The 24,513-nt window shown below is 52.2% G+C and overlaps 10 protein-coding genes across 10 annotated transcripts; 5 read left to right on the top strand and 5 right to left on the bottom strand.

Annotated features, from left to right (window-relative positions):
- Nucleotides 1-125: 125 nt before the first annotated feature.
- On the top strand, nt 126-907 carry BO88DRAFT_328139 (mitochondrial 54S ribosomal protein mL49; the record flags this gene model as incomplete). The annotated part of the gene is made up of 3 exons (XM_025702543.1): nt 126-285; nt 420-796; nt 857-907. 3 exons carry the CDS (start codon nt 126-128, stop codon nt 905-907), a joined length of 588 nt encoding a protein of 195 aa, XP_025568752.1.
- An 826-nt stretch (nt 908-1,733) lies between these two features.
- On the bottom strand, nt 1,734-5,267 carry BO88DRAFT_27241 (putative ARID/BRIGHT domain protein (SWI1)). The gene has a single exon (XM_025702363.1). It carries the CDS (start codon nt 5,118-5,120, stop codon nt 2,172-2,174), a length of 2,949 nt encoding a protein of 982 aa, XP_025568751.1. The 5' UTR covers nt 5,121-5,267; the 3' UTR covers nt 1,734-2,171.
- Nucleotides 5,268-7,143: 1,876 nt separating this feature from the next.
- BO88DRAFT_328704 (sugar O-acetyltransferase) lies at nt 7,144-7,926 on the top strand (the record flags this gene model as incomplete). Its single annotated transcript, XM_025702568.1, has 3 exons — nt 7,144-7,304; nt 7,362-7,710; nt 7,822-7,926. 3 exons carry the CDS (start codon nt 7,144-7,146, stop codon nt 7,924-7,926), a joined length of 615 nt encoding a protein of 204 aa, XP_025568750.1.
- Nucleotides 7,927-8,056: 130 nt separating this feature from the next.
- Nucleotides 8,057-9,924, bottom strand: BO88DRAFT_421271 (uncharacterized protein; the record flags this gene model as incomplete). The annotated part of the gene is made up of 6 exons (XM_025708494.1): nt 8,057-8,104; nt 8,157-8,793; nt 8,849-8,982; nt 9,049-9,356; nt 9,410-9,853; nt 9,912-9,924. 6 exons carry the CDS (start codon nt 9,922-9,924, stop codon nt 8,057-8,059), a joined length of 1,584 nt encoding a protein of 527 aa, XP_025568749.1.
- A 1,024-nt stretch (nt 9,925-10,948) lies between these two features.
- On the top strand, nt 10,949-12,777 carry rpt3 (proteasome regulatory particle base subunit RPT3). Its single transcript, XM_025705622.1, has 6 exons — nt 10,949-11,231; nt 11,288-11,329; nt 11,394-11,492; nt 11,545-11,831; nt 11,896-12,559; nt 12,616-12,777. The coding sequence occupies exons 1-6, from the start codon at nt 11,074-11,076 to the stop codon at nt 12,632-12,634; spliced, it is 1,269 nt and encodes a 422-aa protein (XP_025568748.1). The 5' UTR covers nt 10,949-11,073; the 3' UTR covers nt 12,635-12,777.
- Nucleotides 12,778-13,213: 436 nt separating this feature from the next.
- Nucleotides 13,214-15,173, top strand: BO88DRAFT_355815 (pepsin-like aspartic protease). The gene is made up of 4 exons (XM_025703711.1): nt 13,214-13,634; nt 13,726-13,876; nt 13,930-14,584; nt 14,643-15,173. Exons 1-4 carry the CDS (start codon nt 13,533-13,535, stop codon nt 14,929-14,931), a joined length of 1,197 nt encoding a protein of 398 aa, XP_025568747.1. The 5' UTR covers nt 13,214-13,532; the 3' UTR covers nt 14,932-15,173.
- A 715-nt stretch (nt 15,174-15,888) lies between these two features.
- fcpA (protein-serine/threonine phosphatase) lies at nt 15,889-18,475 on the top strand (the record flags this gene model as incomplete). Its single annotated transcript, XM_025707999.1, has 3 exons — nt 15,889-16,136; nt 16,201-16,287; nt 16,339-18,475. 3 exons carry the CDS (start codon nt 15,889-15,891, stop codon nt 18,473-18,475), a joined length of 2,472 nt encoding a protein of 823 aa, XP_025568746.1.
- A 262-nt stretch (nt 18,476-18,737) lies between these two features.
- BO88DRAFT_378725 (uncharacterized protein) lies at nt 18,738-19,931 on the bottom strand (the record flags this gene model as incomplete). The annotated part of the gene is made up of 3 exons (XM_025704453.1): nt 19,312-19,931; nt 18,919-19,193; nt 18,738-18,841 (listed from the first exon to the last, which is right to left on the bottom strand). Exons 1-3 carry the CDS (start codon nt 19,470-19,472, stop codon nt 18,738-18,740), a joined length of 540 nt encoding a protein of 179 aa, XP_025568745.1. The 5' UTR covers nt 19,473-19,931.
- Nucleotides 19,932-20,099: 168 nt separating this feature from the next.
- Nucleotides 20,100-21,361, bottom strand: BO88DRAFT_400602 (arginase). Its single transcript, XM_025705621.1, has 3 exons — nt 21,247-21,361; nt 20,562-21,145; nt 20,100-20,495 (listed from the first exon to the last, which is right to left on the bottom strand). The coding sequence occupies exons 1-3, from the start codon at nt 21,331-21,333 to the stop codon at nt 20,192-20,194; spliced, it is 975 nt and encodes a 324-aa protein (XP_025568744.1). The 5' UTR covers nt 21,334-21,361; the 3' UTR covers nt 20,100-20,191.
- Nucleotides 21,362-21,849: 488 nt separating this feature from the next.
- BO88DRAFT_440276 (glutamyl-tRNA(Gln) amidotransferase subunit PET112) lies at nt 21,850-23,981 on the bottom strand. The gene is made up of 4 exons (XM_025709773.1): nt 23,514-23,981; nt 23,381-23,457; nt 23,184-23,325; nt 21,850-23,129 (listed from the first exon to the last, which is right to left on the bottom strand). The coding sequence occupies exons 1-4, from the start codon at nt 23,842-23,844 to the stop codon at nt 21,874-21,876; spliced, it is 1,806 nt and encodes a 601-aa protein (XP_025568743.1). The 5' UTR covers nt 23,845-23,981; the 3' UTR covers nt 21,850-21,873.
- Between the last annotated feature and the right edge of the window lie 532 nt (nt 23,982-24,513).

The following is a 24,513-nucleotide window of genomic DNA, read 5'->3' as shown; positions in this document are numbered from 1 at the left end:
TGTCCGTCTCCTCCCCTCTCCCTCTTTTAAACTCCCTTCTGGGTTGTTCCTCGATTCCCCGGATCCTAGGAATCGTTCAGGCTGTTTCCGTTGCCTCCCCCTTGACCTCCCCCTTACCAACCCCGATGGCATCCTTCATGCAGTCTCTGCCGGTCTGCTCGGCTTCTCGCAAGCAGTCAACCGCTGTTCCCTTCTATCTGCACAAAGCTTCACAATCCAGAGTCTCGTCAGGGACGCGTAGCTCCTTCTCCTCGCTATGTTCTTCCGCTAGATTGACCCCCTCTCGTATGTCGCGACCCTTTCCGTCCGTTCCACCCACGGCCTATCCCATCGGGATAGTAAGCGTGGCTGTTTCTGGGCAGCAAATGCCTGAAGGGTATCTAAAAGGATCCGTTGAGCTTTTCCTGACTTGCTCTTAGAACTCACTTCTCGTCACTCCTCCCAAATCATCTCTCAGCCCCAGGTTGCCGCCCAGCAATGTCGGACTTTCCTCGTTCAACTCAAGCGGCAATCTCAGACACTCAAGGAAACCCCGGTATCGCAACCGCCGCCCAACCTGCAACTCACGAACCTCCCTTATTTCATCCGTCGCACAGCCTCCAACCAGCTCCCCGTATATCTCGTCACTAAAGCCGGCGGTACCAAGCAACAAACCAAGCTCCAGAAGACTGAAGGCGATTTGGATGCCCTGAGGAACGATCTGGCGCAGTACCTGGGACTGGAGTCGGGTGACCCCCGCGCTCCCAAGAGCCCGGATGTGACTATTAACCGTCTTAACGGTCATATCATTGTCAAGGTATGTCCTATACGATCCTCCAGTTGATCACGACCCAGCTAATCCGGTTGCTTCACTTAGGGCTGGCGCAAACCTGAGATCCTGAAGTTCCTCCAGGAACGCAACTTTTAAGCAAAAACGACAAGAGAAGAAACCGGAGTCATCCCTGGATCCCTTTCGCTCCTTCTTTTACTTTCAATCCTACGTCGGCACCAACCCATTGAACCCAACGACACTGCCACATACACACACTTGTCTATTGTCACGCCTAGCACAGGGAGCGATGGGGATTCAGGGACAGGACGAAACCACACACTGCAGACTTGGTAACAAGAAGAAGACTAAAAAAGGGCCGAACCAGAACGACGGGATGAAAAGAAAATAAGCAGTGCATATCTGCAATGGTCAGGGATGATCGATATACTTTGATTATAATGTCCCCCCAATGACCCCATTTTCTTTTTTTCCAAATTTTCCTCTACTTACTTTATTCCTCACTTTGTATTACTTTTCTCTCTCCTACTAGTGCTGGTGTTCCTAACTCCCTTATTTCTGCGGGGCTTCTGTTTTTCTGGCTGCTGTATGTATGTATGTATACTGGCGTGATCTCTACCTTTTTCTATTTTCGCTTTTCTTTATCTCTCAAGTCTACGGCGAACTGCTGCGGGTTCGGTACATGATAACTATCTATCTATCGGAATGTGGTCTCATCTCCTAGTCTACCCTTCCGCTATCTACTAGCGCGTAGTAGTAGTATCAAGTCGACTTCTTCCATTTTACTCCCGTCCTAGTCTACTGTATCCTAAGTAGAAAATTCAACAGGAACTAGTCTCATCATACCACATGTCATGTAAATCATGCTACACGTCATACGATTACAGAAGACGTTGATACAAGGGTAGCTTACCGCCAACTACCTTAGTAGTCTACGAGCTGTCCCTAATACGGAAAGTCAACGCTCAGACCAAGAGCGTAGTAACAAGCAGAATCGGTCGGTCCATTTCAGTTAATGAACCATGATACAGTAGAGTTACCCATTTAGACATCATGCATGATTTTTTTTTTTTGTCGCCCGAGGGTATTGAACATTGTACAGCGGTAAAGCACAGAGATACACATTGTCACGCCTGTCTCGATAAAAGAAAAATAGTTCTTCCCACCGGCGCCTAACACACGAGATCGAGTAAGAGAGCAAAAAAAGAGGGAGAAAAGAAAAAGAGGGAGAAAACGGAGATGTAGATAGTTGTTTACTCAAGGTTGGAAGTAGAAGACATGACAGAAGCAAACATCAACAAGGCATGTTCTAAGCGTGGCCCAAACATGAAACCTTCGGGTTAACCAGCGCGCTAGAAATGATTTCAGAAAAAAACCCTAACCGTTCCAGAAGTTACCGCATTCATTCCGCTAGTCGTGCATAAGTTATCAATTGCCGTACAACACCAGGATCTATGTTAGGCATCAACAGTGCGCCAAGCAAGCTTTCTTTCCTTGGGATGATCCCCGACGGGAACCGTAACGTGGCGTTGGAATCAGCAAGCTTTGACTTCTCAGCTAGTCGACGCAGAATTGCCAACCCCCGATTGATTATGGAGCTGTAAGCAGCAGCCTCCGCTTCGGCTTGACCCCTTGCGGCATGGGATTGGCGGGAGTTGGTGCTCGGTGGAGGAACTCGTTCTGTGCTCAGGAGGCATGAGAGTCGCAGTAGATGAATGGCAAACCCGTCGGTCGATTCCAGCCATGACTTGGCAATAGGTCCATCCGCAAAGCCTGAAAGGATGTCCGCTGCCAATAGGCCTTGCATGAGGAAAACTTTCCGAGCATCCGCTATAGCCAAGGGTTTCCGCGGTTGATCAGGGACCGGGCAAATGGCAAGACCAAAGGCACGGGTCAGCAACTCTTGCTGGATCGAGGCACCATCGCCAGAAAAGATTGCTCTGAAGAATGTCCGGTTGGGTTCATCCCGTGCCAAAAGCTTGGCCAAGCTATCAACCGCTGCCGGTGTGTACTTATGAATAGAGGGGTTGTATGAGTTGAACATGATGCCCTCCGAGCTCATAGGACCTGGGAATGGTGCAAAAGCAAGAAGGAAATGCAGAAGACAAAGTGCTTCTTCCTTACTCGGTAACTGAATGGTGTGAGCCACGTTGCTGAGGTAAGTGACCGTGTCCTTCATGAAATCCAGAGTGTTTTGATGTGTTCTTAGTAGCATATTGCGTGTGCCGAGGTAACGAATGATAGTCGACATGAATTGAACAACCGGAGGAGTAGACAGCATTCCAAAGTTTGACTCGATAAACGAGAAATTGCGTAGTATGGTTGTAATGCAGATGAGTCGGTCGACGGCACGGTCTAGTTCGTAGTCGAGGCTGCCGAATTCTGGTACATCCGCCAAAGACGTCCACTCCGATTGACATCCACGAGTCACTTCTTCATATGAAGATAGAAGCATCATATCGGACACTTCCGCAGCATGTTCCGCGAGAAACTCTGCCTGGTCCTCGGCGCATTCTATTAAGCTCTCCACCAGATCGTCGCAGTTATCTAACGATATTTGGATCGCCGGCTCTGAAGATATGGATGTAAGCGTATCCAAAGCCATGCGCATTTCAGCATGGATCCCGGATTTTATGCTCATTGTGAGAGCGTGGATATCAATTACACCCAGCTCAGCAAAACTGGGGACATTAGGCTTCAGTCGAGAAATATCCTCCCCGATCTGATACATTTCATCAATGGCTATGGGTCCATGGAAACTGCTTTCTGGCAAGACCATGGGTTTGTAAGGGTCCTCGATTTGATGCTTCAACGGTTGATCCGACTGATCCAGCTGTTCTGAGGGCTTCACTGGGACTGGGACTGGGCCTTTACCCGGCTGCGCAGGCGATTGACTCGGTAATTGGCCAGTAGGATCATTTGGCGTTGCTGGAGGTTGTGACTGGCGGGAAATACTGAGACGGTGCTGGTTCTGCGGTTTGCCCTGAGTTTTGACAGGTGTAGGTGTCGCGAAACCATTCGAAGCATTATGTTGTACGCTACTCGATACAGACGCGGGACTTGGGGATGGGTGTCCCATCTGCTGTGCATTTTCATACCCCTGGCCCGGTTTGATGGCTGGAGACTGGAACTGCATGGCAGACGGATCACTGGGTTGGCGTGGCACCGCGTTTTGCTGCATCTGGTCCGCAAATTGCTTCTGCTGGGTGCTGAGGAAGGCCTGCTCGTACGCAGCTAGGTTCCGCTGATAATGCTCCCTAAGCTCCTGCATGGCCATCGGCAGCTGCATCGGCGGGAACTGAAGTTGCTGTGCGATGACATGCCACATATTCGCAGCCGTTATCTTCTTTGATCCTCCAAGCTTCATGACCGTAGCATAAAGCTGGACCAAATTGATCGGGCGACCGCAAACAACCGGACTAGGATCGAGAGGCAGGTTGCGCGACATCATGAACTTCTGCAGTGACCTCATAAAGCCTTCCGGATTAGGCGGCTTAGCCATAGTCTGTTGCATCTGCCTGATGGCGGCCATTTGTTGAGGATTGGCCATCGCGTTCATCCCAGCTGCCACGGGTCGCCCGGCCATAGCGGGATTCATCGCCATTGGACGACCCTGGTTTTGCATCTGCATGGCATGCATTCGCTGCTGTTGCTGCTGGGCAGCTATGGCCTGCTGATACCCCTGAGGCATACCACCGTAATGTGCTTGCATCGGCGCCTGCACAGCGGCAGTAGTCATTGCAGGCGCAGGCGGGAATTGGGGCGCCATGGCCTGAGGGTACGGTTGATTGGGCATGAACGAGCTGTTTTGCGGCGTGTTCACCCTACTCGGATGATCCGACTGTGACGGAGACATGTGGGAGCCTACTTGAGGGCCGGCTGGGGAGAACGGGCTGGGCGAAGCTGTGCCCATTCGTTGTACACCGTGTTGGTCGAATTCCTGCATGATCGGAGATTGGGTGACGTTCGGAGAAGCTCCTTGCTGGAGGTGCTGATACGGAGTGGGATGCGGAGGATATTGGGGTGCGCCATTCGCAGCTCCTTGGTACCCTGGAAATGGCACCTGGTGAGGAGTCTGAGACCGGGATGCCGCGATAGCCCCGGGAGCCTGTCGAGGCGACATCGACATGGCATCCTCCGGTCGCGGCCTTTTCGACGGAATCACCTGGTTCGGGTTGTGGAAGCCAGGGGAGGCATTTCGCGGCACGCCATTGAACATGCGCTGGAACTGGGTAGGGTCGGGAGTGGGAGAGGTATGGAGGAATGCCGCAGAAGGATCAATGGTCGCCTGGTGAAAAGCACCATTGTCATGGTTCAGAGGGTTCGAGGCGTCGAGAGGCCAGGCATTCATGTCGAGTGGTTTTACCAACCCATCTGTAAGGTAACCAGAGCTGTCAGAAAAATGACACGAGCACCAAGGTCATCATCGATACGCGACCGATAAGGACAGCAGTGTTACAATCATCACGAGCTTATTTTTTAGGGGTGAATGACACAATCGCCCAGGTTTGTAGGGTGGAAGAGGGTCCAGACGCGTCAGGTGAGGAAGCTGACAGTGAAGGGTGTCGCGCTGCCGCTCTGCGACACGAAGCAGCGACCACACACCACACCGAGGACAGCCACCCCAACGTGTAGATGGGGGAGAGATGGGGGGTAAATGGGATAATCTGGGGTGGGTGGATTGATATTTTCTCAAAAAGGAAAATTGTAAGGGACAGGCAGGATGTACATACCGACAAGGCTGGACAACTAAAAATGCCGACTCACAAGCGGATGGAGGCCGGTCCCGAATAGCAGTGGTTGGAAGGCCGGAGAGAGAGATTGCGAGGAGATCGAGCAGGTCACGGGACCCTGGAAGGTCGCTGGTACCGCAAAAAGGGCAGAAAATCAAGTGAGGATTCGCAGCGGCGTTGCGAGCGGCACTGAGTGGCAGAAGGCCGATCAGCAAATCGCAAGGCGACCTGGGAAGTATGGGGGTTTCAAAGTGGATTTGAATAAAATGACAACAACAGGCTGCAGAAATTAAATTGATCAAAAGCAGAATGATGGATCAGCCATAGAAGGGCCTGTAACCCATGGAAGAAAGGGACCACCAGCGATGGCTTTGGGGCAACGTGCGGCGGTACTCCCGAGGAATGGGAGGGTAAAAGGGTGGCCAGCACTTTACTTAGTGCGTGGCCACAGTTGTGTGAGGCGTGTGGAAGGCAAATCCAATGACTGAGAGACAAGCGGGGGGGGGATGGGATCAATAGTGAGGAATGACAGGCGTACCTGGACTTAAAGCTCCGTAAAGATTCGGTACACTGCAGTACCTGGAAATCTGGTATTTTATTTGAACCGATTAATTTTGGATTTCTAGATTCTTTTTTTGCTTCCCAAGGGAAGGGAGGGGCGTCTCCTTCTGGAAAGGTGGAGAGGCACACGGGGTTGGGAAAGGCAGGAATGGGGACGGGCGTGGAGTGATCAGAGGCGCGCCTCACGAGTCGAGAATCAGATTTCAGCCAGACGGGACAAGGGAACAAAAACGATAGGCAAGTGTTCGGATGGGCCTGGCGTAAGGGTTTCCAGTAAGTTTTATCTTACCGGTAGTACGTAGCAGCAGCAGCAGCAGCAGCGAGCAGCAAGCAGCAGGAGCAGGAGCACAGGTCGGTAGCAGTCGGGCAACGGGTAAAAGGGGTGAGCCAATTCAGTAGGCGGACCCTGGTGGCAGTTTAGTTAGGTTAGTCAATAATCACCATGTGGTGTCGCGTATTACGTCATCAGTGGCTGCCTTAACTAAATCCTGCCTGATCCCTGAATTCGACTCGGCGTGGTTCTCGATTGTATACTACTACATACCATTGTCTGTGATGCAGAAACTATACATGCATCATCTGTCAACTATACCTCATTGAAAAAGACGTTAAATTGCCCCAGAATCCGTCTGGCATCGGATACCGTAACCATGGAATCTGTATAGCATGCTGTCTCCTCACCATCCAACTCCCCTAACACGATATAGCATGCGTTGATGCCAATTCAAAACCGTGATTGTAGCTCGGCAGCTCATGCATAGTGGATGAAGCGCTATTGAATCGTATCTTCTCCAGCAAATTCAGTCTCATGGTTCAATTTCGGCGTACCCACCAGTTGGATGTTGTGATCTTCAGCGGCCGAGGCATAAGCTGCCTAATTCGGAAGTATTCCCAACCGCCCAGCTGATTCGCATTGGATAGTAAATGGCCACAGCTCCGGCAAGAAACCCCGGTTTTGACAAAAGCAAACTGCTTTGGACCGTTCAAGAGGCTATATAATGGAGCTACGATCGCTCGTCGGCCTCTTCATCCCGAAAATCACATAACCTGCCGGCATTCTAGTTAGAGCCAGTTAGAGCCATGACGACATCGAAAGAATGGCAGAAGATGCTTAATGGCGAGCTCTACATTCCTTGGGATGCAGACCTTCAGGCCAATCGGCAACGCTGCAAAGAAGCATGCGACAGGTTCAATCATGCTGGGAAAGTCGCTCGGCGTCGCAGGGTGGAGCTATGGCGGGAGTGAGATCTTCCACCGGCTTTGGGGAATGCTCTTCAAACTAATCTCCTGATGTACAGCATCCTAGGTGATACGCGCCCTCTGCCTCCAGTCCACCCCGATCCTCAGGAGGATGAGAAGCTTTTTGACGATACAGATCCCTATGTGGACCCTCCCATCTCGGTGGATCACGGCTTGAACTTCAGGGTCGGCAAAAAAACCTTTCTGAACTACAACCTTCATGTCCTGGATACATGTCTCGTGACAATTGGTGAAAGGGTGCTTACCGGTCCGAATCTTTGTATCTACGGGGCTACCCATCCCCTGGACCCGGCTGTGCGACGGGGTATAGAGGGTCCAGAAGCCGGCAAGGAAGTGCATATCGAAGACGATGTCTGGATAGGAGGCAGTGTAATCATCTTAGCCGGGGTTACTATCGGACGAGGAAGTACGGTGGGAGCTGGTTCTGTGGTGACAAGGGTATGTTATACAATCTGCTGGCTGTTATGTCTCTAAACGCATCGGTTAACCTAACTGCAGAGCGTTCCTCCCTTCCATTTTGTTGCCGGAAACCCAGCCCGCATCATTCGCCGGATCGAAACGAGTATGGATCCCGATCAGCGCAAAGAAAGTCAACCCGAGTGATGCAATAGCCTTTACAATATGTCATTATTTGCGATCTACTTCTAAATAGACAATCGATAACCCACCGGCGATTTGCAGGTCCTGCCAATAAGAGGCATGCTTATCGGTGGTAGTCGATGTACGTATATCTTCATATGATTAGGTAGTCATGCTGTCGTGCCAGTCCGGGGGAGTGTGTCTAGATTGAGTGGTAAGCCCTGGAATTCCCTGAACATCAAGGCATTACTTACAAATGCTGTCCATGAGATATTTGTATGATCATCTTCGGCCTGAGCCGCACGAGCGTCCCAGACCTTTCTTAATAAATCAGCAGGGACCGGATTGCGAAATTCCGATCTCCGCTCAACTTCGCGCAGTCTCGTAAGGACATAATACTGCGAATGACGCGAGATACAGTCGGATCCTGCCATAAAGAGTGGGAAGACAAGGATTTCCAGTAACGAGCTTTCCGGGGTAATGATCGCCGTCGCGTCGAGAATCTTTCGAACACAATCTTGTATATCAGAGCTGCTAGCTGGCTTCAACGGGTCTAGCAGCCGAAGAATACGCAAGATAGATGCAAACTGGAAAGCCTCCGCTATGGATAGCCAAAGAGGATCATGACTAGGGTACTCTCTTCCTTTTGGATCCCATGCATAGAGCTTGTGCTTTGCTAGGAGCAGGGCGATTTGATACTCATCCCAAGTAAGCCAGCCTAGTGTATGTTCTTTTGCCTTTTCCAGTGCTGCGCCGATAACCAGAAAGACTTCTCTCGGGCACCCGTTTACCAATTCGAATTTTCTATCGCTGGCACAAGCAACTAGTTCACGAATATCCTGAGAAAAGCACATTCTCTCGGGGCCAGCAGATGCTCGAATTATGTCAAGCCTGGGTTTTCACTAGTGAGCCTTGTATCGGAAGCATCAGGCCTGAGTCAACATACCAAGCCAGGTTACCGAGGAAGAACATGGCCCGCTGGCGTCGGCCATGTAGCCCCTCGGCGATCAACAGCTGTTTACAGACGGACATGGCACCGGTAATGTGAATGCCATGACTCGATACCCCTGATTCAGAAATCTATTTTCTGTTAGTTTAGATGCTTGATCAATGAATTGTGGCAAAAATAGGGCACATGAAGCCTACATCATGAAGCAACAGGACCTGTATTATCGCTAAGACGGTATCTTGTTCGTCTTCGAGCAACGATGTCCTTTGGCTCTTACGGATTTCTTCACTCAAGGCACGTATGGCTTTCATACGGTATTCAACAGCCGTGGCTTCGTGTAAGAACTCATCGCCAATTACCCGCCCAAGGTGGGAAGCAGATAACCCAAGAACAGCATACAATAGCCCGATCTTTTTGCGCGCCAGCGGGAGAATGTATGCTCGGTAAGGGTTCTCTGCGTCATCACCAACCTCAGCTATCTGATGTGGGCAAATAATCTCATCATCTGCAGCATATCTTTAGTGCCTTGCTATCAATGATTTGAGGGGTGAAGCCTACAATGGCTTAACAGCCTAGCTGTGTCGGGCGAATCAAGAAGCGTGGTTACATTGTCTGGAAGCTTTGGCAGCGGCCGACTGTGAACTTCAGCTGGCTTTACAGGAACAGGAACTTCCTTGGCTGTTGTCTTTGGGCTACCACTTAAATTGGCTGCAGAGGCTTGATCACTTTCCAAGTTGGGGTGAGGAGTCTCAGTAACTTCCTGGCTCGGTGGCACTTGGGTATCCAAGGCAGCATCGCTTATTTCTGATCGAACTCCGGTAGAGATTCTACTGTTGGTAGGTATCCGAGCACCCTTCCATTTACCTCGACTAGCGATCCCGCAGAATCTGAACCGTTCTGGGTATCCTCCACATACTAAACCTTTCGAGACACATCGTTGACAACTCGGACGGCCACGGTCACACTTGCGGCACTTTTGCCGGCAGGTCAAGCAAGCGGCACCTGTACAAGTGAATAAGTATCAAGTCATCACATACATTATGGGTCGTTACAGTCCTACCAGCTCGTGGCATTCCGCCGTCAACCTGCGGGCTTACTTTCGCATGGGAGGTAATGTGGAATTCCAAAAAAGGCGATGGTATCAGATGCAAGGACTGCACCGTACTTCCAGGACCTCACGGCGTAAATCCCGGTGACCGCTGTTGCTAACGGCTGAATAGGCTCACACCGTGTTCTGTTACTATCCGACCCCAGAAAATGAGGCTTCATCTCCAGCCTGCTGGTTATTTTACCCGATTAGGCTTCCGAATCAAGATTATGTAATGAAACTGTGTCATGTGACTATGTTGATGAACCATGCACCATTCCCACTTTAGACATTCACTCAGCCCAACTGAGTCTGGAATCTTCGGGTATAGTTGGTAAAATGGGGCCTTTTCTTTCCTCCGCAGATGCTTGAGTCACTCCAGTATAATCCCCAATATTTCATCCTATATGGCACAGGCACGCTGCCTTCTAGTTGTTACTCTATGCAGGTTCCTTGTTTTTCCGTAGCAACTATTGGATTTAGCCGTTCGCCAAATTGGCGTTATTCAGTGCTCTTACATAGATGATAGCAATTGTCGCCAGTCTAATAGCTAAGTGGTTAATGGGCTTAACGTAGGAGCCTGATGTAGGGTACGGGTTTGAATACGTTGGCCCATTGTTGGAAAGAGCAGCGAAATGAAAAAAAGTGTTTATAGTAGTAGGGATTTTATGAATTACTAGTATCTCCCAATGGCAATGTCCGCGGGAAGTATATAATTTGGCGGCTAACATATCTGAACTACGAATCTGCGACGCCACCACAGCGCATATACAAAAGGGGTATTCTTTTTTACTTATATGTTTGAAGAAGCCTATAAACCCATAATGTACACATATAAGCGCACCAAGATGAGTCGTGAGTGCCAAATTATTAGCTATCGTCCATACTGAGCGAACGGCTCTGTGCCGCGACATTATATCAGCTGGACCGCTGAGCTACCAAGTCACATGACCACTGCCCGTGAGCTTCGTGAGCCGGGCTGTCTGGCATCGACGCAATAGATCCAACCAGCCAAATCCTTCCCAGCTTGCCCACGACTGATCCATCCATTTCTTTCTGGGACATATTCTCTCTAGCTTAAAGTTAACTGCGCTTGCTATTTTCACACCCGCTCCGTTTGTACCAAATTTCCGCCATGGGAGACGTCGCCGTCGAGACCCCGGCGAACAACGTCACGCCTCTCACCAAGGCAGCTCCATTGGACACGATCCCCAACATAGACTCGCTCGAGGGCACAGGAAACGATGGGAGCGATGAATATGCCACATTGAAGAGATTGCAGAGACATCTAGAGTATGTTCCAACGGTGATGATGGCTGCCGCAGCACATGTTGACTCTTCGGTAACAGGTACATTCAACTCCAGGAGGAGTACATCAAGGATGAGCAAAGGCAAGCTATATACCATCTTACTTCGAGCTTGTTATACCCGAGCTAACAGCTGCTACTCGTACAGGAGCTTGAAGAGAGAACTCGTTCGTGCGCAGGAGGAGATCAAGCGGATACAGAGTGTGCCTTTGGTTATCGGCCAGTTTATGGAGGCGATCGATCAGAAGTATGGTGCTGCGCAGAGCTTTCAACATGGAACCAATAACTGATTATCCTAGTACCGGTATTGTGCAATCGTCGACCGGTTCGAATTATGTCGTTCGTATCCTCTCCACGCTCGACCGCGAGAAGCTCAAGCCTTCGTCTTCGGTCGCACTCCACCGTCACTCCAACGCCCTTGTCGATATCCTACCCCCGGAGGCTGACTCCTCCATTGCTATGCTGGGCGAGAACGAGAAGCCCGATGTGACTTATGCGGATGTTGGTGGTCTTGACATGCAGAAGCAGGAGATCAGGGAAGCAGTCGAGCTGCCCTTGACGCACTTTGACCTTTACAAGCAGATCGGTGAGTTTAGCTCCTCCTCATTACTGCCATCTCTGGTAGGGGCGGTTATTGATGCTGGCGATAGGTATCGATCCTCCTCGCGGTGTTCTCCTCTACGGCCCTCCCGGTACGGGTAAGACTATGCTGGTCAAGGCGGTGGCGAACAGCACGACCGCCAGCTTCATCCGTGTAAACGGCTCGGAATTTGTTCAGAAATACCTGGGTGAAGGACCTCGCATGGTTCGAGATGTTTTCAGAATGGCGCGGGAGAACTCCCCGGCTATCATCTTCATTGATGAAATTGATGCCATCGCCACGAAGCGTTTCGACGCCCAGACGGGTGCAGACCGTGAGGTGCAGCGTATCCTGCTGGAGCTTCTCAACCAGATGGATGGATTTGAGCAGTCGAGCAACGTCAAGGTCATCATGGCCACCAACAGAGCTGATACTCTGGATCCGGCCCTGCTACGTCCGGGTCGTCTGGACCGGAAGATCGAGTTCCCGTCTCTGCGGGACCGGCGTGAGCGCCGGTTGATTTTCTCTACGATAGCATCCAAAATGTCTCTTTCGCCGGAAGTTGACCTGGACTCGCTGATTGTGCGCAACGAGCCCCTCTCTGGTGCGGTCATTGCCGCCATCATGCAAGAGGCCGGTCTCCGTGCTGTCCGAAAGAACCGCTACAACATCATCCAGTCGGATCTCGAGGATGCTTACGCCGCCCAGGTGAAGACCGGACAGGAAGCGGATAGGTATGCAGCATTGTCTATGCTACCCGCGATCGGGACATGGCTAACCAAGCATACAGACTCGAATTCTACCGGTAAATCAAGTATGGGACGTGCATTAGGCTGGATATCGGATTACGCAAGGCGAACAGGGGGACCGTTAGCTGTATTATCAACATCTAGGCTATTTCATATTAGGACAACGACTGACGCATTGGGTATTCCGCTGGGGTAGTCTATCGGTTGGGACCAAGTACCTTGTAGATAGTAGAACTGTAACCCACGTTGATACCGCCACTTGGCTGGGGCGGTGATTCAGCAGATGCGGGCTCCAGTTGGACGGCTACGCGAGCCTCTTAGGATCTACAGGAGTACGTGTCTGGCTCTGTGCTGCCTATTTAGTACACAGGTCAGCGATAGGTAGATAGGACCTGTCCGCAGCTGTTGGTTAGTTTAGCAAGGCGGTTGCGCTAGTTTGAAGTAGGCAGGCACCGGGAACCTAAGGCGGTCTTACATCATCACCCGCGCTCGGATTCGCGTGATCCGAGCATCACGATAAGGCCTCAGGGAACAAGGAGACCTCCAGGAAGCTTCGAATGAGACTCAGATGGAGATAAAAAAGGTTGAGAGATGGGATAGCTAGAGTAAACTTATCGTACCTGATTTTTAGGAGCCTAGAGTAGATGTACCTGGGCAACCTAGCAGCTACAATGAACTGGAGCGATAACCCGTGACGATCCCCTTGCCAAATGACGCAGCCAGGCTGGCCAACCATTGGCTGCGACCTGGCAGGTCGCTCCGCAACCAGCGCCTCCCGGCTCAAGTCACCCGCATCACTCTTCCCTACCCCCAGACCTCCTCTTTTCCCCTGCTATCCTCCATCTCTTCTTCATCGTTCTCTGTCTCTATCATCATCTCTATTCATACGTGCATCTGTCAGTTTTCTTGACCCAGCCCATCTCATCCCGCTGGGTAGCCGTTTCCGCCGTCGCCCATCATGAAGTCAGCCTCCTTGCTCACAGCATCCGTGCTGTTGGGCTGTGCCTCCGCCGAGGTTCACAAGCTCAAGCTCAACAAGGTGCCTTTGGAGGAGCAGCTTGTGAGTGTGGCCTTATCATTGCATCTTTTACTTAGCTAGCTAGCTTCTTTGAAGCTCCAGTATGATCTAAAGCTGATCCCGTGGTCTATAGTACACGCATAACATCGACGCCCATGCCCGCGCTTTGGGCCAGAAGTACATGGGTATCCGCCCGTCCATCCACAAAGAGCTGGTCGAGGAGAACCCTATCAATGACATGAGCCGTCATGATGTTCTCGTGGACAACTTCCTGAATGCACAGTGTATGGAGATACCGTCTTATATGGCTGATCGCTGCTGACCCTTCCTGCCATAGACTTCTCTGAGATCGAGCTGGGTACTCCCCCCCAGAAGTTCAAGGTTGTCCTGGACACTGGTAGCTCGAACCTTTGGGTTCCTTCGAGCGAATGCAGCTCCATCGCTTGCTACCTTCACAACAAGTATGACTCGTCTGCCTCGAGTACATACCACAAGAACGGCAGTGAATTCGCCATCAAGTACGGCTCTGGCAGCCTTAGCGGGTTCATTTCTCAGGACACCCTGAAGATTGGCGACCTGAAGGTCAAGGGACAGGACTTCGCTGAGGCGACCAACGAGCCTGGTCTTGCCTTCGCCTTCGGCCGGTTCGATGGCATTCTCGGCTTGGGTTATGACACCATCTCCGTGAACAAGATTGTTCCTCCCTTCTACAACATGCTTGACCAGGGTCTCCTCGACGAGCCGGTCTTTGCCTTCTACCTTGGAGACACCAACAAGGAGGGTGATGAGTCCGTGGCGACTTTCGGTGGTGTCGACAAGGACCACTACACTGGCGAGCTGATCAAGATCCCCCTCCGTCGCAAGGCTTACTGGGAGGTTGAGCTCGACGCCATTGCTCTTGGCGACGACGTTGCTGAGATGGAGAACACTGGTGTCATCCTGGACACTGGTACTTCCCTGATTGCTCTGCCTGCTGACCTGGCCGAGATGATGTAAGTCAAAAGTTTTGGATGTCTTGATCAAAAATACAAGCTACTAACAGTCTTCTAGCAATGCTCAGATCGGTGCTAAGAAGGGCTGGACCGGCCAGTACACCGTTGACTGCGACAAGCGCTCGTCCCTGCCTGACGTTACCTTCACCCTTGCCGGCCACAACTTCACCATCACCTCGTATGACTACACCTTGGAGGTGCAGGGCTCTTGCGTCAGTGCCTTTATGGGCATGGACTTCCCTGAGCCGGTTGGTCCTTTGGCCATTTTGGGTGATGCGTTCCTGCGCAAGTGGTACAGTGTGTATGACCTTGGCAACAGCGCCGTTGGGCTGGCTAAGGCTAAGTAAGCTGGTTCTGCGGGTTGATGTATCTATGATGCTGCCTTTGCTGTCATCATTGCTTCTTGTAGCTTGATCTATGATTTTGGCAGACGAACACACGTAATGTTGTGAATGGTTATCCTCATGTTTGCAGCGGTTGCCGGATAGATTCTAGGGATCTTCAATGGAAAGCCGGTGATATTATTTGACATGTATTGGCATTTAGGATGTAAATGGTTACGCAATATGATAGTAACAACTTGAAACTGAATGAATTTGGCGTAAGCTGTGTGATGCAGTGACAATAAGAAGCAACCGCGGTACCAGCCGAGTCTGGGCCGGCGAGTCTCGCCCCGCACAGGCCAGGCGCCAAACCCAAGCAACTCTCTTGGCAGCCAAGCCTTCTTCATCACGCTCTCACCACCTCCTCCATCCAGACTTTCTCTCTGCTCTGTCTTTGTTTCATCATCCCCCGCAACTGCCCTTCTCTTTAGCCGTTCTTCGATCTTCATACCCGATCGCTTCTTTGTCTTTTCGTCTGCGCTCGATATTACGAGCCCAGATTGACCCACTTTCCACCTTTACCCGATACACCTCCACAGCGCAAACCCGCGCCCGCCTTATTGACTTCGTCGCGTCCTAGCGTGGCGAACCATCCCGCGACAACTCCATCACTTGTCCACCTGACCCCGTTCCATTCAAAGACACTTCGTTCGTATCGAGATCCTCGTGCGCCGCTGCGATTAAGCTAGGTCGCTGTTGTTCCTACCGACGGCAGAAGTTTCGGGAATGGCTTCATAGCTATCGAGCTCGATTCTTTTCTTTCTTCCTTTCGTTTCCTTTCGCTATCGAAAATAAACCCGTACGCGGCCCCTCGCCCGACACTGCCTCACTCTCGGTGTTAGGGAGGCAGGAGGGGGGTTGGATACCTACAATTACTAGGAGAGCTTGCTGAGCCGAGCCGTGTGAAAGAGTTATCCAGGCATGCTTCTCCGGTTACCGCCTAGCCTCCATTACCCGATCACCGTCACGTCGCTGCTGAAACAGCCCGGTGATAAGGTGGAACGGGATGAGGCGCTATTCTGGTATGTGTACCAGACGACTGTGACGGAGGGGGATGGGCTGGGAAATAAGGTGGATGTGAAGCGCAAGTTCCCGACGAAGTTCGAATCGACGGTTGATGGGGAGGTGGTGCAGTGGAAGATTGAAAAGGGGGATGTCATCGATGAGCCGTATGTTCTGACGCCCTGCTGTCGTTCATTTGGATCTGGTGTTGGGATGCTGATAATTGGTTAGGGTCGATGTTTTGGAGGTTGATGAACCATGTGCTCATGAGGTCCAGTTTGGTGGGCTCTGTGCCATTTGTGGCAAGGATATGACTGAGTAGGTGAAAACAGTGGTTTGGTGTTGGGCTTGGCTTACGATTGTTTGCAGTTTTTCGTACAATACCGAGGTGGCGGATGTGCATCGCGCGCCGATTCAGATGGCCCACGACAATACCACGTTGACTGTCAGTGAACAAGAAGCTACGCGGGTGGAAGAGGATGCGAAACGCCGCTTACTGGCGAATCGGAAACTGTCGCTGGTCGTCGATCTGGACCAGACCATTATTCATGCTACTGTCGACCCGACTGTCGGAGAATGGATGCAGGACAAGGAAAACCCGAATTATCAGGCTCTGAGCGATGTGCGTGCGTTTCAGCTGGTAGACGATGGGCCGGGAATGCGCGGGTGCTGGTACTATGTGAAGCTACGACCGGGACTAGAGTCGTTTCTGCAGAATGTGTCGGAGATGTATGAGCTGCATATCTACACCATGGGAACGAGATCCTATGCGCAACATATCGCTAGTATCATAGATCCAGACCGCAAACTCTTTGGTGACCGTATTCTCAGCCGAGATGAGAGTGGCAGCTTGGTGGCCAAGAACCTGCACCGACTGTTCCCGGTGGACACCAAGATGGTCGTCATTATCGACGACCGCGGGGACGTCTGGCGCTGGAACCCCAATCTCATCAAGGTTTCGCCATACGACTTCTTCGTCGGCATCGGGGACATCAACTCTAGTTTCCTCCCGAAGAAGCAGGAGCTGGGACCTCCCAGCAAAGGGGGCGAGAAGCCGGTAGCCAAGGCAGCCAAAGGGGGTTTGGCGGAACATCATGTCAACGGGGCGACGGCGAAGAGGGACGACCAGACAGAGGTATCGACATTGGAACAGCTGGTAACAATGGGTGGTGGCGATAACCCCAGGTTATTACAGGAGCAAAGCGATGCACAAGAGGAGACAATCATGCACCAAGTGGAGGACCGGCCATTACTGCAGAAGCAAAAGGAGCTAGACGCGGAGGACGATGCAGCAGAGAGCAGCGATACATCTAGCAGCATAGACGATTCCCAAGATCTGAGCAAGCACCGACATCACCTACTGGAGGACAATGATCGGGAGCTGTTCGACCTCGAGGTGCGTTTGGAGCAAGTACACCGGGACTTTTTCGACGAATACGACCGACGACGTTCACGGGCACTGGGCGGACGAGTCGCCGCCCTGCGCGGCGAAAAGCCGTCCAAAGAGAAGGACGTCGACCTAAAACTAGTCCCAGACGTCAAGATCATCATGCCCCAAATGAAGCATCGCATCCTCGGCGGCGTGACCCTCGTGTTTTCGGGCGTGCTTCCCCTCGGCACGGATACACAAAACGCCGACATCTCCCTCTGGGCGAAGAGCTTCGGGGCGGTCATTGCATCAAAGATCAACATGAAGACCACGCATCTCGTCGCCGGGCGGAACCGCACAGCCAAAGTGCGCGAAGCGACCCGGTACCCGAAAGTCAAGATCGTCACGACACAATGGCTCCTGGACTGCCTGACGCAATGGAAACGCTTAGCGGAGGAACCGTACCTCCTGCCTGTGCATCCAGACGACCGTGGCGAGCCAATCTCACCGGGATCCAAAGAGGTAGCGGAGAGCGCGTGGCTCTCATCGTCGGACGAGGCAACGGGCGACTCTGTAGCGGATGACGAAGAGGCAACAGAGGAAATCCTCAAATCCGCAGGCATATCCGAAATGTCGCCCCTCGGCTACGACGACGAGGAGCAGGCCGCGGTCCACGATGAGCTCAAGGAGTTCCTGGGCAGTGACGATGAGAGCGAGAGCGACAGCGAAACCACATTCATGGATGAGTCAGGCACTCCTGCCAGCAAGAAGCGGAAGCGCGAGGAAGGAGAAGGCGGCGACGATGACGACGATCAGGATACGGATAGTGCCGGCGAGGGCGACGAGCCAGGCTCGCGGCTAGCCCAGCGGATCAAGCGGTCATACGAGCGCAGCACGGGGCTGAAGGAGGTAGCCAGCGCAGGGGCGGTAGAGTCGACTGCAAGCACAACAGCATCTGCAACTGAACCGGGGACAGAGGAGCCGGAGCAGGTTGCTGACGAGTCGAGCCCGCCTGATCCCGCAGAGGTGGATCCGGCCGACGAGGATGACGAGCTGGAGCGCGAGATGATGGCTGCACTGGAGGGAGGGGATTACAATTCGGAGGCGGAGGAACAAATTGCGAACGAGAATGGATAGTCCGGTAGCTAGGTTGGGATATTTAGTTGGATGTATTTGGCGTTGTGATATTTGCCATGTTTGCCATGTTTGCCAATAAGTGATGGCATAGCGAGGGCGTTTGAGATATATAGGAAAATACAACACTGAATATATGCTACAGATACCAGTATGAAAATTGGGCATAACCTAGTAGCTCTATATCATCCATTGAAATCATACAATCATATCTCATAATACATGAACCACCCCCCGCTTCTCCTCTTTGAGGAGAAAAACAGACTCAACGATAAAGATCCCGATTAACCTGCCACGACATAATAATCATCCAGACATAAAAGATGGTATTCACCAATTCAAACGCAAACGCCGTTCTCCAACAATTGCCTATCCACAACACCAGTCAGCATACCCCAAACTCTCCCCCCCAAATTATCATAAAGAAAGAAAAGAAGGGTACTCACAAATAGTCTCCTCCTCAATCCACGCCAACGTCTTCCACCCATCACCCACAGGCTTAACATTATCAATATAATTGCGACAATTATCATTAACGTTCGCGACGACCCCATACAGCTGGAGCGATGTCTCCACTAGTCCCGTTAACCACAGCACGAAGAGAATAAACCCCCCTATGATGATGATCCCGGGGAGGAGGAAGCGTTGCGCCGCGAGGATTAGGATGAAGATTACGAAGAAGATGCCCAGGGCGCCGGTTGTTATCATGTAGGGGAAGAGCCTATTTCAATCCCCAGTCCACTCCTCCGGAGGAGGAAGAGAGAGGGGGGTGTTGTTAGTATGATGGTTTTGGGGGTGGAATTGGTGGGAGTGGAATTGGGGGTAGGGTAGTATCGTACCAAGGAACTTCCAACCCCAAGTCATTTTGAACTGTCATAAACCAGGCGAATATTCCGAGACAGATTGCGGAGGAGGAGAGAACCACGATGATCCAGATGTTGAGTTGGAGTTCGGGCCAGTGGTAGCGGCGGGGACGGCGGTGGTAGATTCGCATTGCCATTTTCAAATGGGATTAGCCCTTTGGGGTGTTGGGGTGGTGAGTATAGATGTGTGTGGTGTGTAGTATATAGACAATTGGGTTGACGATGTATATAGTAGTAGTAGAGTGAAGTGGTAGTGGTAGTATGTATCAAGAATGATCTTCCGGGGTATGGTGATATCAATTTAATATCCTATTATATCATCATATCAGGCTGAAACAATAACTCCGCCTTAACCCTCATTCGACTTGGTTTTGGTTTAGGTCTAGTATTGACAACGCATCAGGGTTGACCGATATGGGGGAAGCTGGGGCGAGGCGAGGCGTGGGTTGGGCGGATATGATATGATGCCTGGCGGGTCTAGAACTGTGCTTTGATGTGTAGGTATCAAAGTATCGGGGCGAGAAAAATCAAGGAATGACAATTGACAAGTTAATGAAAGATTGCGAGAAAAGTAATTCAGAGAATGAAAGAAAGACAGTTATGGAGCACTTGCTACTCTTCATGATGGGGCATTGGAAATTCCGGTGGCAGGACGAAACTAATGCGGTGGCAGGGCGGGTAAATTTAGTAGTAGTATCTACATCCATCCATCATCCTCCATTCTCCATTCTCCGCATGGTCAAGCTTACACTAATTAGAGTTACTCCGGATAAGCTTTAACATTGATTGATTCAGATTGCTCATTAGTTCTCTAGTTCTACTCTAGTTCTCACCCCCTACAGCCACAGCCTCTGCATCACAGCAAGGTATCTCCCAGGGCACTCCGCACAATCGAACATCCCGTCCGAATGGTGTCGCTAGCGCCATGCTCCTCCAGGCTGGGGTTCACCTCCACCAAATCCATCGCCACCAGGTTACCCGTCTCGTGCACACACTCGCAGATGAAGTCACCCTCGCGCAGTGTCAGTCCACCACGCACAGGGGTACCCGTGCTAGGCGCCCACTGCGGGTCCAGCGCGTCCACGTCGAACGACAGGTGGATCGGTGTGTCATTGCCAATGTGCGCCAGGGCCATTTCGACCACGCGGCCAATGCCGTACCTGCAGGTTGTCAGAACACCACTGCATCGGAAGATACTTGAGGGTAAGGAGGAGGAGGAAACCTACCGATCAACATCATGCATGCTAAAAGCCTTGATGCCATGCTCACGAAGCAGCTGCTTCTCACCGCGATCCACATCCCGAAGACCAATGTACACCAGCTTGCGGGTGTTGATAATGTGCTCATCTTGCAGCCAGCCGAAGATATCCTTTTGTTCCTCACGAGCCAAGCGCGTCAAGAATGCCATGGGCATACCGTGAATGTTACCACTAGGGCTCATCTCAGGGATGTTGATATCAGCGTGCGCATCCACCCAGATGACAGCCATCTCACGACCCAGTCGCTCACGAATCGCCTTGGCCGTGCCGGAGATGGTACCGATAGCGATGGAGTGATCACCACCCAGGGTCAGCACGAACTTGCCCTCCTTGGCGTGCTCGTAGACCTGAGCGCTCAGCGACTCGGTAACGGCGCTGACCGACCGGGGCTTCTTCATGCCGCGGTGGTCGGGGTCGGACTCGGGCATCTTATCTTCGTAGTGGTGGACCTTCTCGTCATAGTGCAGTTCGTAGCCCAGATCGTCGCGCAGTTGCTCGAGCAGACCGGCTTGAACGAGAGCCATCGGGGCTGCTTCGACGCCCATCTTGCACTGTGGTCGGGGTGTGCGTGGTTAGTGGGGGTTCTTCCTTTTACTATGCACGCTACTAGATGATCGACGGATCCGTCGTCATGGAATTCTTTTGTACGTACCTGCCCGCCATTGAAACCAACGGCCACGACGCCCAGCTGGTTGGGCTTGGAGAGGAATCTCTGCCGGATTGTAGAAGGAGAAGTCATGGTGAATGTGTGTGAAAGAGAGGAGAGGTGAGGGGAAGAGTTGGAGGGGTAAGTCGCGTGGGATGAAGGAAGGAAGAAAAAGAAAAGGTTCTAGAAGGGCGGACCCAAAGATGAGATAAGATCGTGAGTGGAGACGATCCGAGGTAGACTCCAAAGCACCACCACGAGAGGTTGGACCCTTAGGAGAGAATTAGGAAAAGAGAAGAGAAGTTAGAAGGGATGAAGGAGGAAGCAGAGCCCAGATAATACTGAAAGAAAGAAGAATGAAACCGGATTGCAGGGGCGATGAGCCGGTTAAAAAGCATTCTCAGCCGTGGGGCGTCCGCGATCGCTAAGACCTGCTTTTAGGGAACGGTTGTTCCCCTAAGTACAGGTCCAGGAGAGCATCCACTTCCTCCGCCCGTTTCCATTAGCAATTCACCTCCGACAGATGACGTTCGGGGATAAGAGGGGATAAGGGTGGGGGAAATCACCGTGTGATGGGTATCATGCATGCTTATTGCTATCTATTGCTTTATCTATGTACTATACAGGTATACATTATCGCTGATCCAAGATCAACTCCCGCAGAATCGCATCTGCTCTCGGCGCTTCCACTCGTCCCTTCTCGCCCATGCGCATCATCTGCCCGACAAACCAGCCCAGCTTGCCCAGTTGGTTCTTTTGTCGGATCTGTTCTACCATGGCGGGGTTCAAGTTAATTGCTGCCTCCGCCAGCGCTACATACTCCTCGCGCGACAGTGGCCGCAGCAGCAGGTTCTCCTCCTCCAGCAGCTGGGGGATCGGCCGCTCATCCCCCGCGAACACCATGGCGAGTACCTGCTTCGCCGTCGGCCCTGTGATGTGCTTCCGCTGCAGCTGGTCGATTAGCGCGGCCAGGCTCGGGGCAGGCACCCGCGTCGCATCCCACGCTTCCTCCGCTTTGGCCCATAGACCCCCAAGCTCATGAAGAACCCAGTTGCCGGCCACCCGCGCCAGTCCTTTCTGTGCCTTGAGGTCCTGATCCGACTGCAGCGCTCGCAGGAGGTCCACGACTTCCTGATAGTACTCCAACCGCGCGCCGTCTTCTAATTCCACCAGCGGCTTCGCATCCTCAATGGGCAGCCCATACTCCGGCCCGGCCAGTAGTTCAATAAGCGCATCCGAGGACGTTGGGAGATTGGTCTGAAGCGCTGCCACGAGGTCGGCGCCGATGTAGAGGGGCGGAAGATCCGGGTCGGGCATATAGCGATAGTCGACCTCCCCCTCTTTGCCTCGTAGTTTGCGCGTTTCGGTGCTTCCAATCGTCCAGCCGCGGGTTTCACCTTCTACCACCCCGCCACTCTCAAGGACGGCAATCTGCCGGTTCTTCTCCGCAATGATGGCATCCTCGACCGCCTTGAAACTGCTCAGGTTCTTGATCTCCGTGCGTTGTCCGAGTCCGCTGATGCCACCGTACTGATGCGTGCCGGCTGTGTCACCTCGCTGGCGGATGGAGACGTTGACGTCAGCCCGCAGACCTCCCAGCTCCATGCCAGTTGTCACCGCATTACATGACTGCAAGATGGATTGGATCTTCCGAACACAGGCCGCCGCGGTGGCGGGAGTATGGATCTGCGGCATAGTGATGATCTCGACGAGGGGGTGGGAGACACGGTTGAAATCGAGGAGTTGCGTCGAGGGCGGGTATTCTTGCGACTTGGCGGTATCCTGTTCCATCTGGACCTGCTTGATGCCGATGCGAACCGTGTCGCCGTCCTCAGGCGCAATGCCATCATGGCGAAACAGGTCTACATAGCCATTCTTCGCAAAAGGCTCTACTCTAGGTCAGGGCACTAATCGGCTGCGAGAGAGGGAGGGGTATGGATTACCGTAGTATTGGGTGATCTGGTATCCGGCCGGCTGGTCCTGGTAGAAGTAATGCTTGCGGTCGAATTTGCTGACTGGCTGTATCTCGCAGTTCAAAGCAAGGGCGGCGCGGAGGGCGGGGAGGAGCGTTGCGATTTGGAACTCCTACACCATAGCTGTAAGTGTCTGCACCACATGCATAGAGAATTCATCCACAAACCGGTTGCGACCCCGGGAATGCTAGATCGAACAGCGCAACGTTTGAATTGGGCAGATCCGTAGATGATGTAGACGCTCCTGCTCACCGATCAGCCAAACAATCCAATCCAGTTGTCTGGAGTACAGTTACACACGCGAGAATAATTTGGACTCGGTGTTCAACTGCGCGTGGATCTCAATGCCCACGGTCAACTCCCACTTCTGTCGGGAGGCTTCCTCATTCTCTCGAGTCTGTCGCTTGCGCGCCTTGACGGCCTTGGCGTCCTGTTTCAGCTGCTTTCGCAGGGGAATGCGGTCCGGCGAGTCGGTCGTCGCTGTTTGGAGGGATCGAATGGGATGCGAAAGGGACAAGGCAGGGAGGGGTCTAAGGGCGCGCCTGGAAGTCTGCGGCCGGGGAAGATGGCATTGCGGGCAGGCGAGCGAGCGGGTTGCTCGCGGGCACTGCCGAAGCCACGGTCGAAGCATGAGCCCGAGGGCAGGAAGGTAGGCGAAAGGACGGGTCCACGAGAGGAAGAGAAGATCGGACCGATCGCGGTGGGAGAGATGGCGAAGAAATTGGCACGATTTTGAGTCTGGAATCTGGATTGGAATCGATGATGAAGGACGGAATTAAGCGCGGCGGAGATCACGGCCCGTACCATACCGTAATTACCCTCACCGCTGGTATATCATCGAGATAATAGATATCATATCAATATACAGTACAAATAGTAACAAAGTATACATTACATTTAACTGGAATGAAGGAATGAAATGGAGGGGAATACTAGTGCGAGAGTAGTCATCATCTGCACCAATGAGAATATGCCCGAATGGTGTTCCAGGACATCCTATTCGCGATGCGCTGTGAACAGTTTCGGAGGCAGCCAGTGCCAGCGGTTCAAGCTGCAAGTCATGCTTCCAAGAGTAATTCCAGGAAAGGGAATGTCATGCATTCTGACTTCAACCCGCGGATCAGCGGAACAAAGCAGACAGAAAATGAGAGCGGGATAAAAGTTAGATACAAACAATAACCCCTCAATACCAGCACATGAATGGCTTCTCACCAACTCATCGCCGGGGATGGATGGATGAATGACCTAGGGCCATCGTGTCCAACAACGATAACGCCGAAGAATTTCAGTCATGCAAGGT

The sequence above is a fragment of the Aspergillus vadensis genome (assembly GCF_003184925.1).
Source record: "Aspergillus vadensis CBS 113365 unplaced genomic scaffold BO88scaffold_1, whole genome shotgun sequence".
In the NCBI taxonomy this organism is placed as follows: Eukaryota; Fungi; Ascomycota; class Eurotiomycetes; order Eurotiales; family Aspergillaceae; genus Aspergillus; species Aspergillus vadensis.
This window is presented reverse-complemented; position numbering and strand designations above follow the sequence as displayed.

Bases quoted from the DNA above. Each gene is read 5' to 3' on its own strand.
- BO88DRAFT_27241 (XM_025702363.1), bottom strand. From the start codon at position 5,120: ATGAATGCCTGGCCTCTCGACGCCTCGAACCCTCTGAACCATGACAAT.
- rpt3 (XM_025705622.1), top strand. From the start codon at position 11,074: ATGGGAGACGTCGCCGTCGAGACCCCGGCGAACAACGTCACGCCTCTC. The intron at 11,232-11,287 runs GTATGTTCCAAC...CTTCGGTAACAG, and splicing joins AGATTGCAGAGACATCTAGA to GTACATTCAACTCCAGGAGG. The intron at 11,330-11,393 runs GCAAGCTATATA...CTACTCGTACAG, and splicing joins TACATCAAGGATGAGCAAAG to GAGCTTGAAGAGAGAACTCG.
- BO88DRAFT_355815 (XM_025703711.1), top strand. From the start codon at position 13,533: ATGAAGTCAGCCTCCTTGCTCACAGCATCCGTGCTGTTGGGCTGTGCC. The intron at 13,635-13,725 runs GTGAGTGTGGCC...CGTGGTCTATAG, and splicing joins TGCCTTTGGAGGAGCAGCTT to TACACGCATAACATCGACGC. The intron at 13,877-13,929 runs GTATGGAGATAC...TTCCTGCCATAG, and splicing joins CAACTTCCTGAATGCACAGT to ACTTCTCTGAGATCGAGCTG.
- BO88DRAFT_400602 (XM_025705621.1), bottom strand. From the start codon at position 21,333: ATGACTTCTCCTTCTACAATCCGGCAGAGATTCCTCTCCAAGCCCAAC. The intron at 21,146-21,246 runs GTACGTACAAAA...CCCCGACCACAG, and splicing joins TTGGTTTCAATGGCGGGCAG to TGCAAGATGGGCGTCGAAGC. The intron at 20,496-20,561 runs GTAGGTTTCCTC...GACAACCTGCAG, and splicing joins AGCATGCATGATGTTGATCG to GTACGGCATTGGCCGCGTGG.
- BO88DRAFT_440276 (XM_025709773.1), bottom strand. From the start codon at position 23,844: ATGCTTCGACCGTGGCTTCGGCAGTGCCCGCGAGCAACCCGCTCGCTC. The intron at 23,326-23,380 runs GTTTGTGGATGA...GCTATGGTGTAG, and splicing joins CATTCCCGGGGTCGCAACCG to GAGTTCCAAATCGCAACGCT. The intron at 23,130-23,183 runs GTAATCCATACC...GACCTAGAGTAG, and splicing joins CCAGATCACCCAATACTACG to AGCCTTTTGCGAAGAATGGC.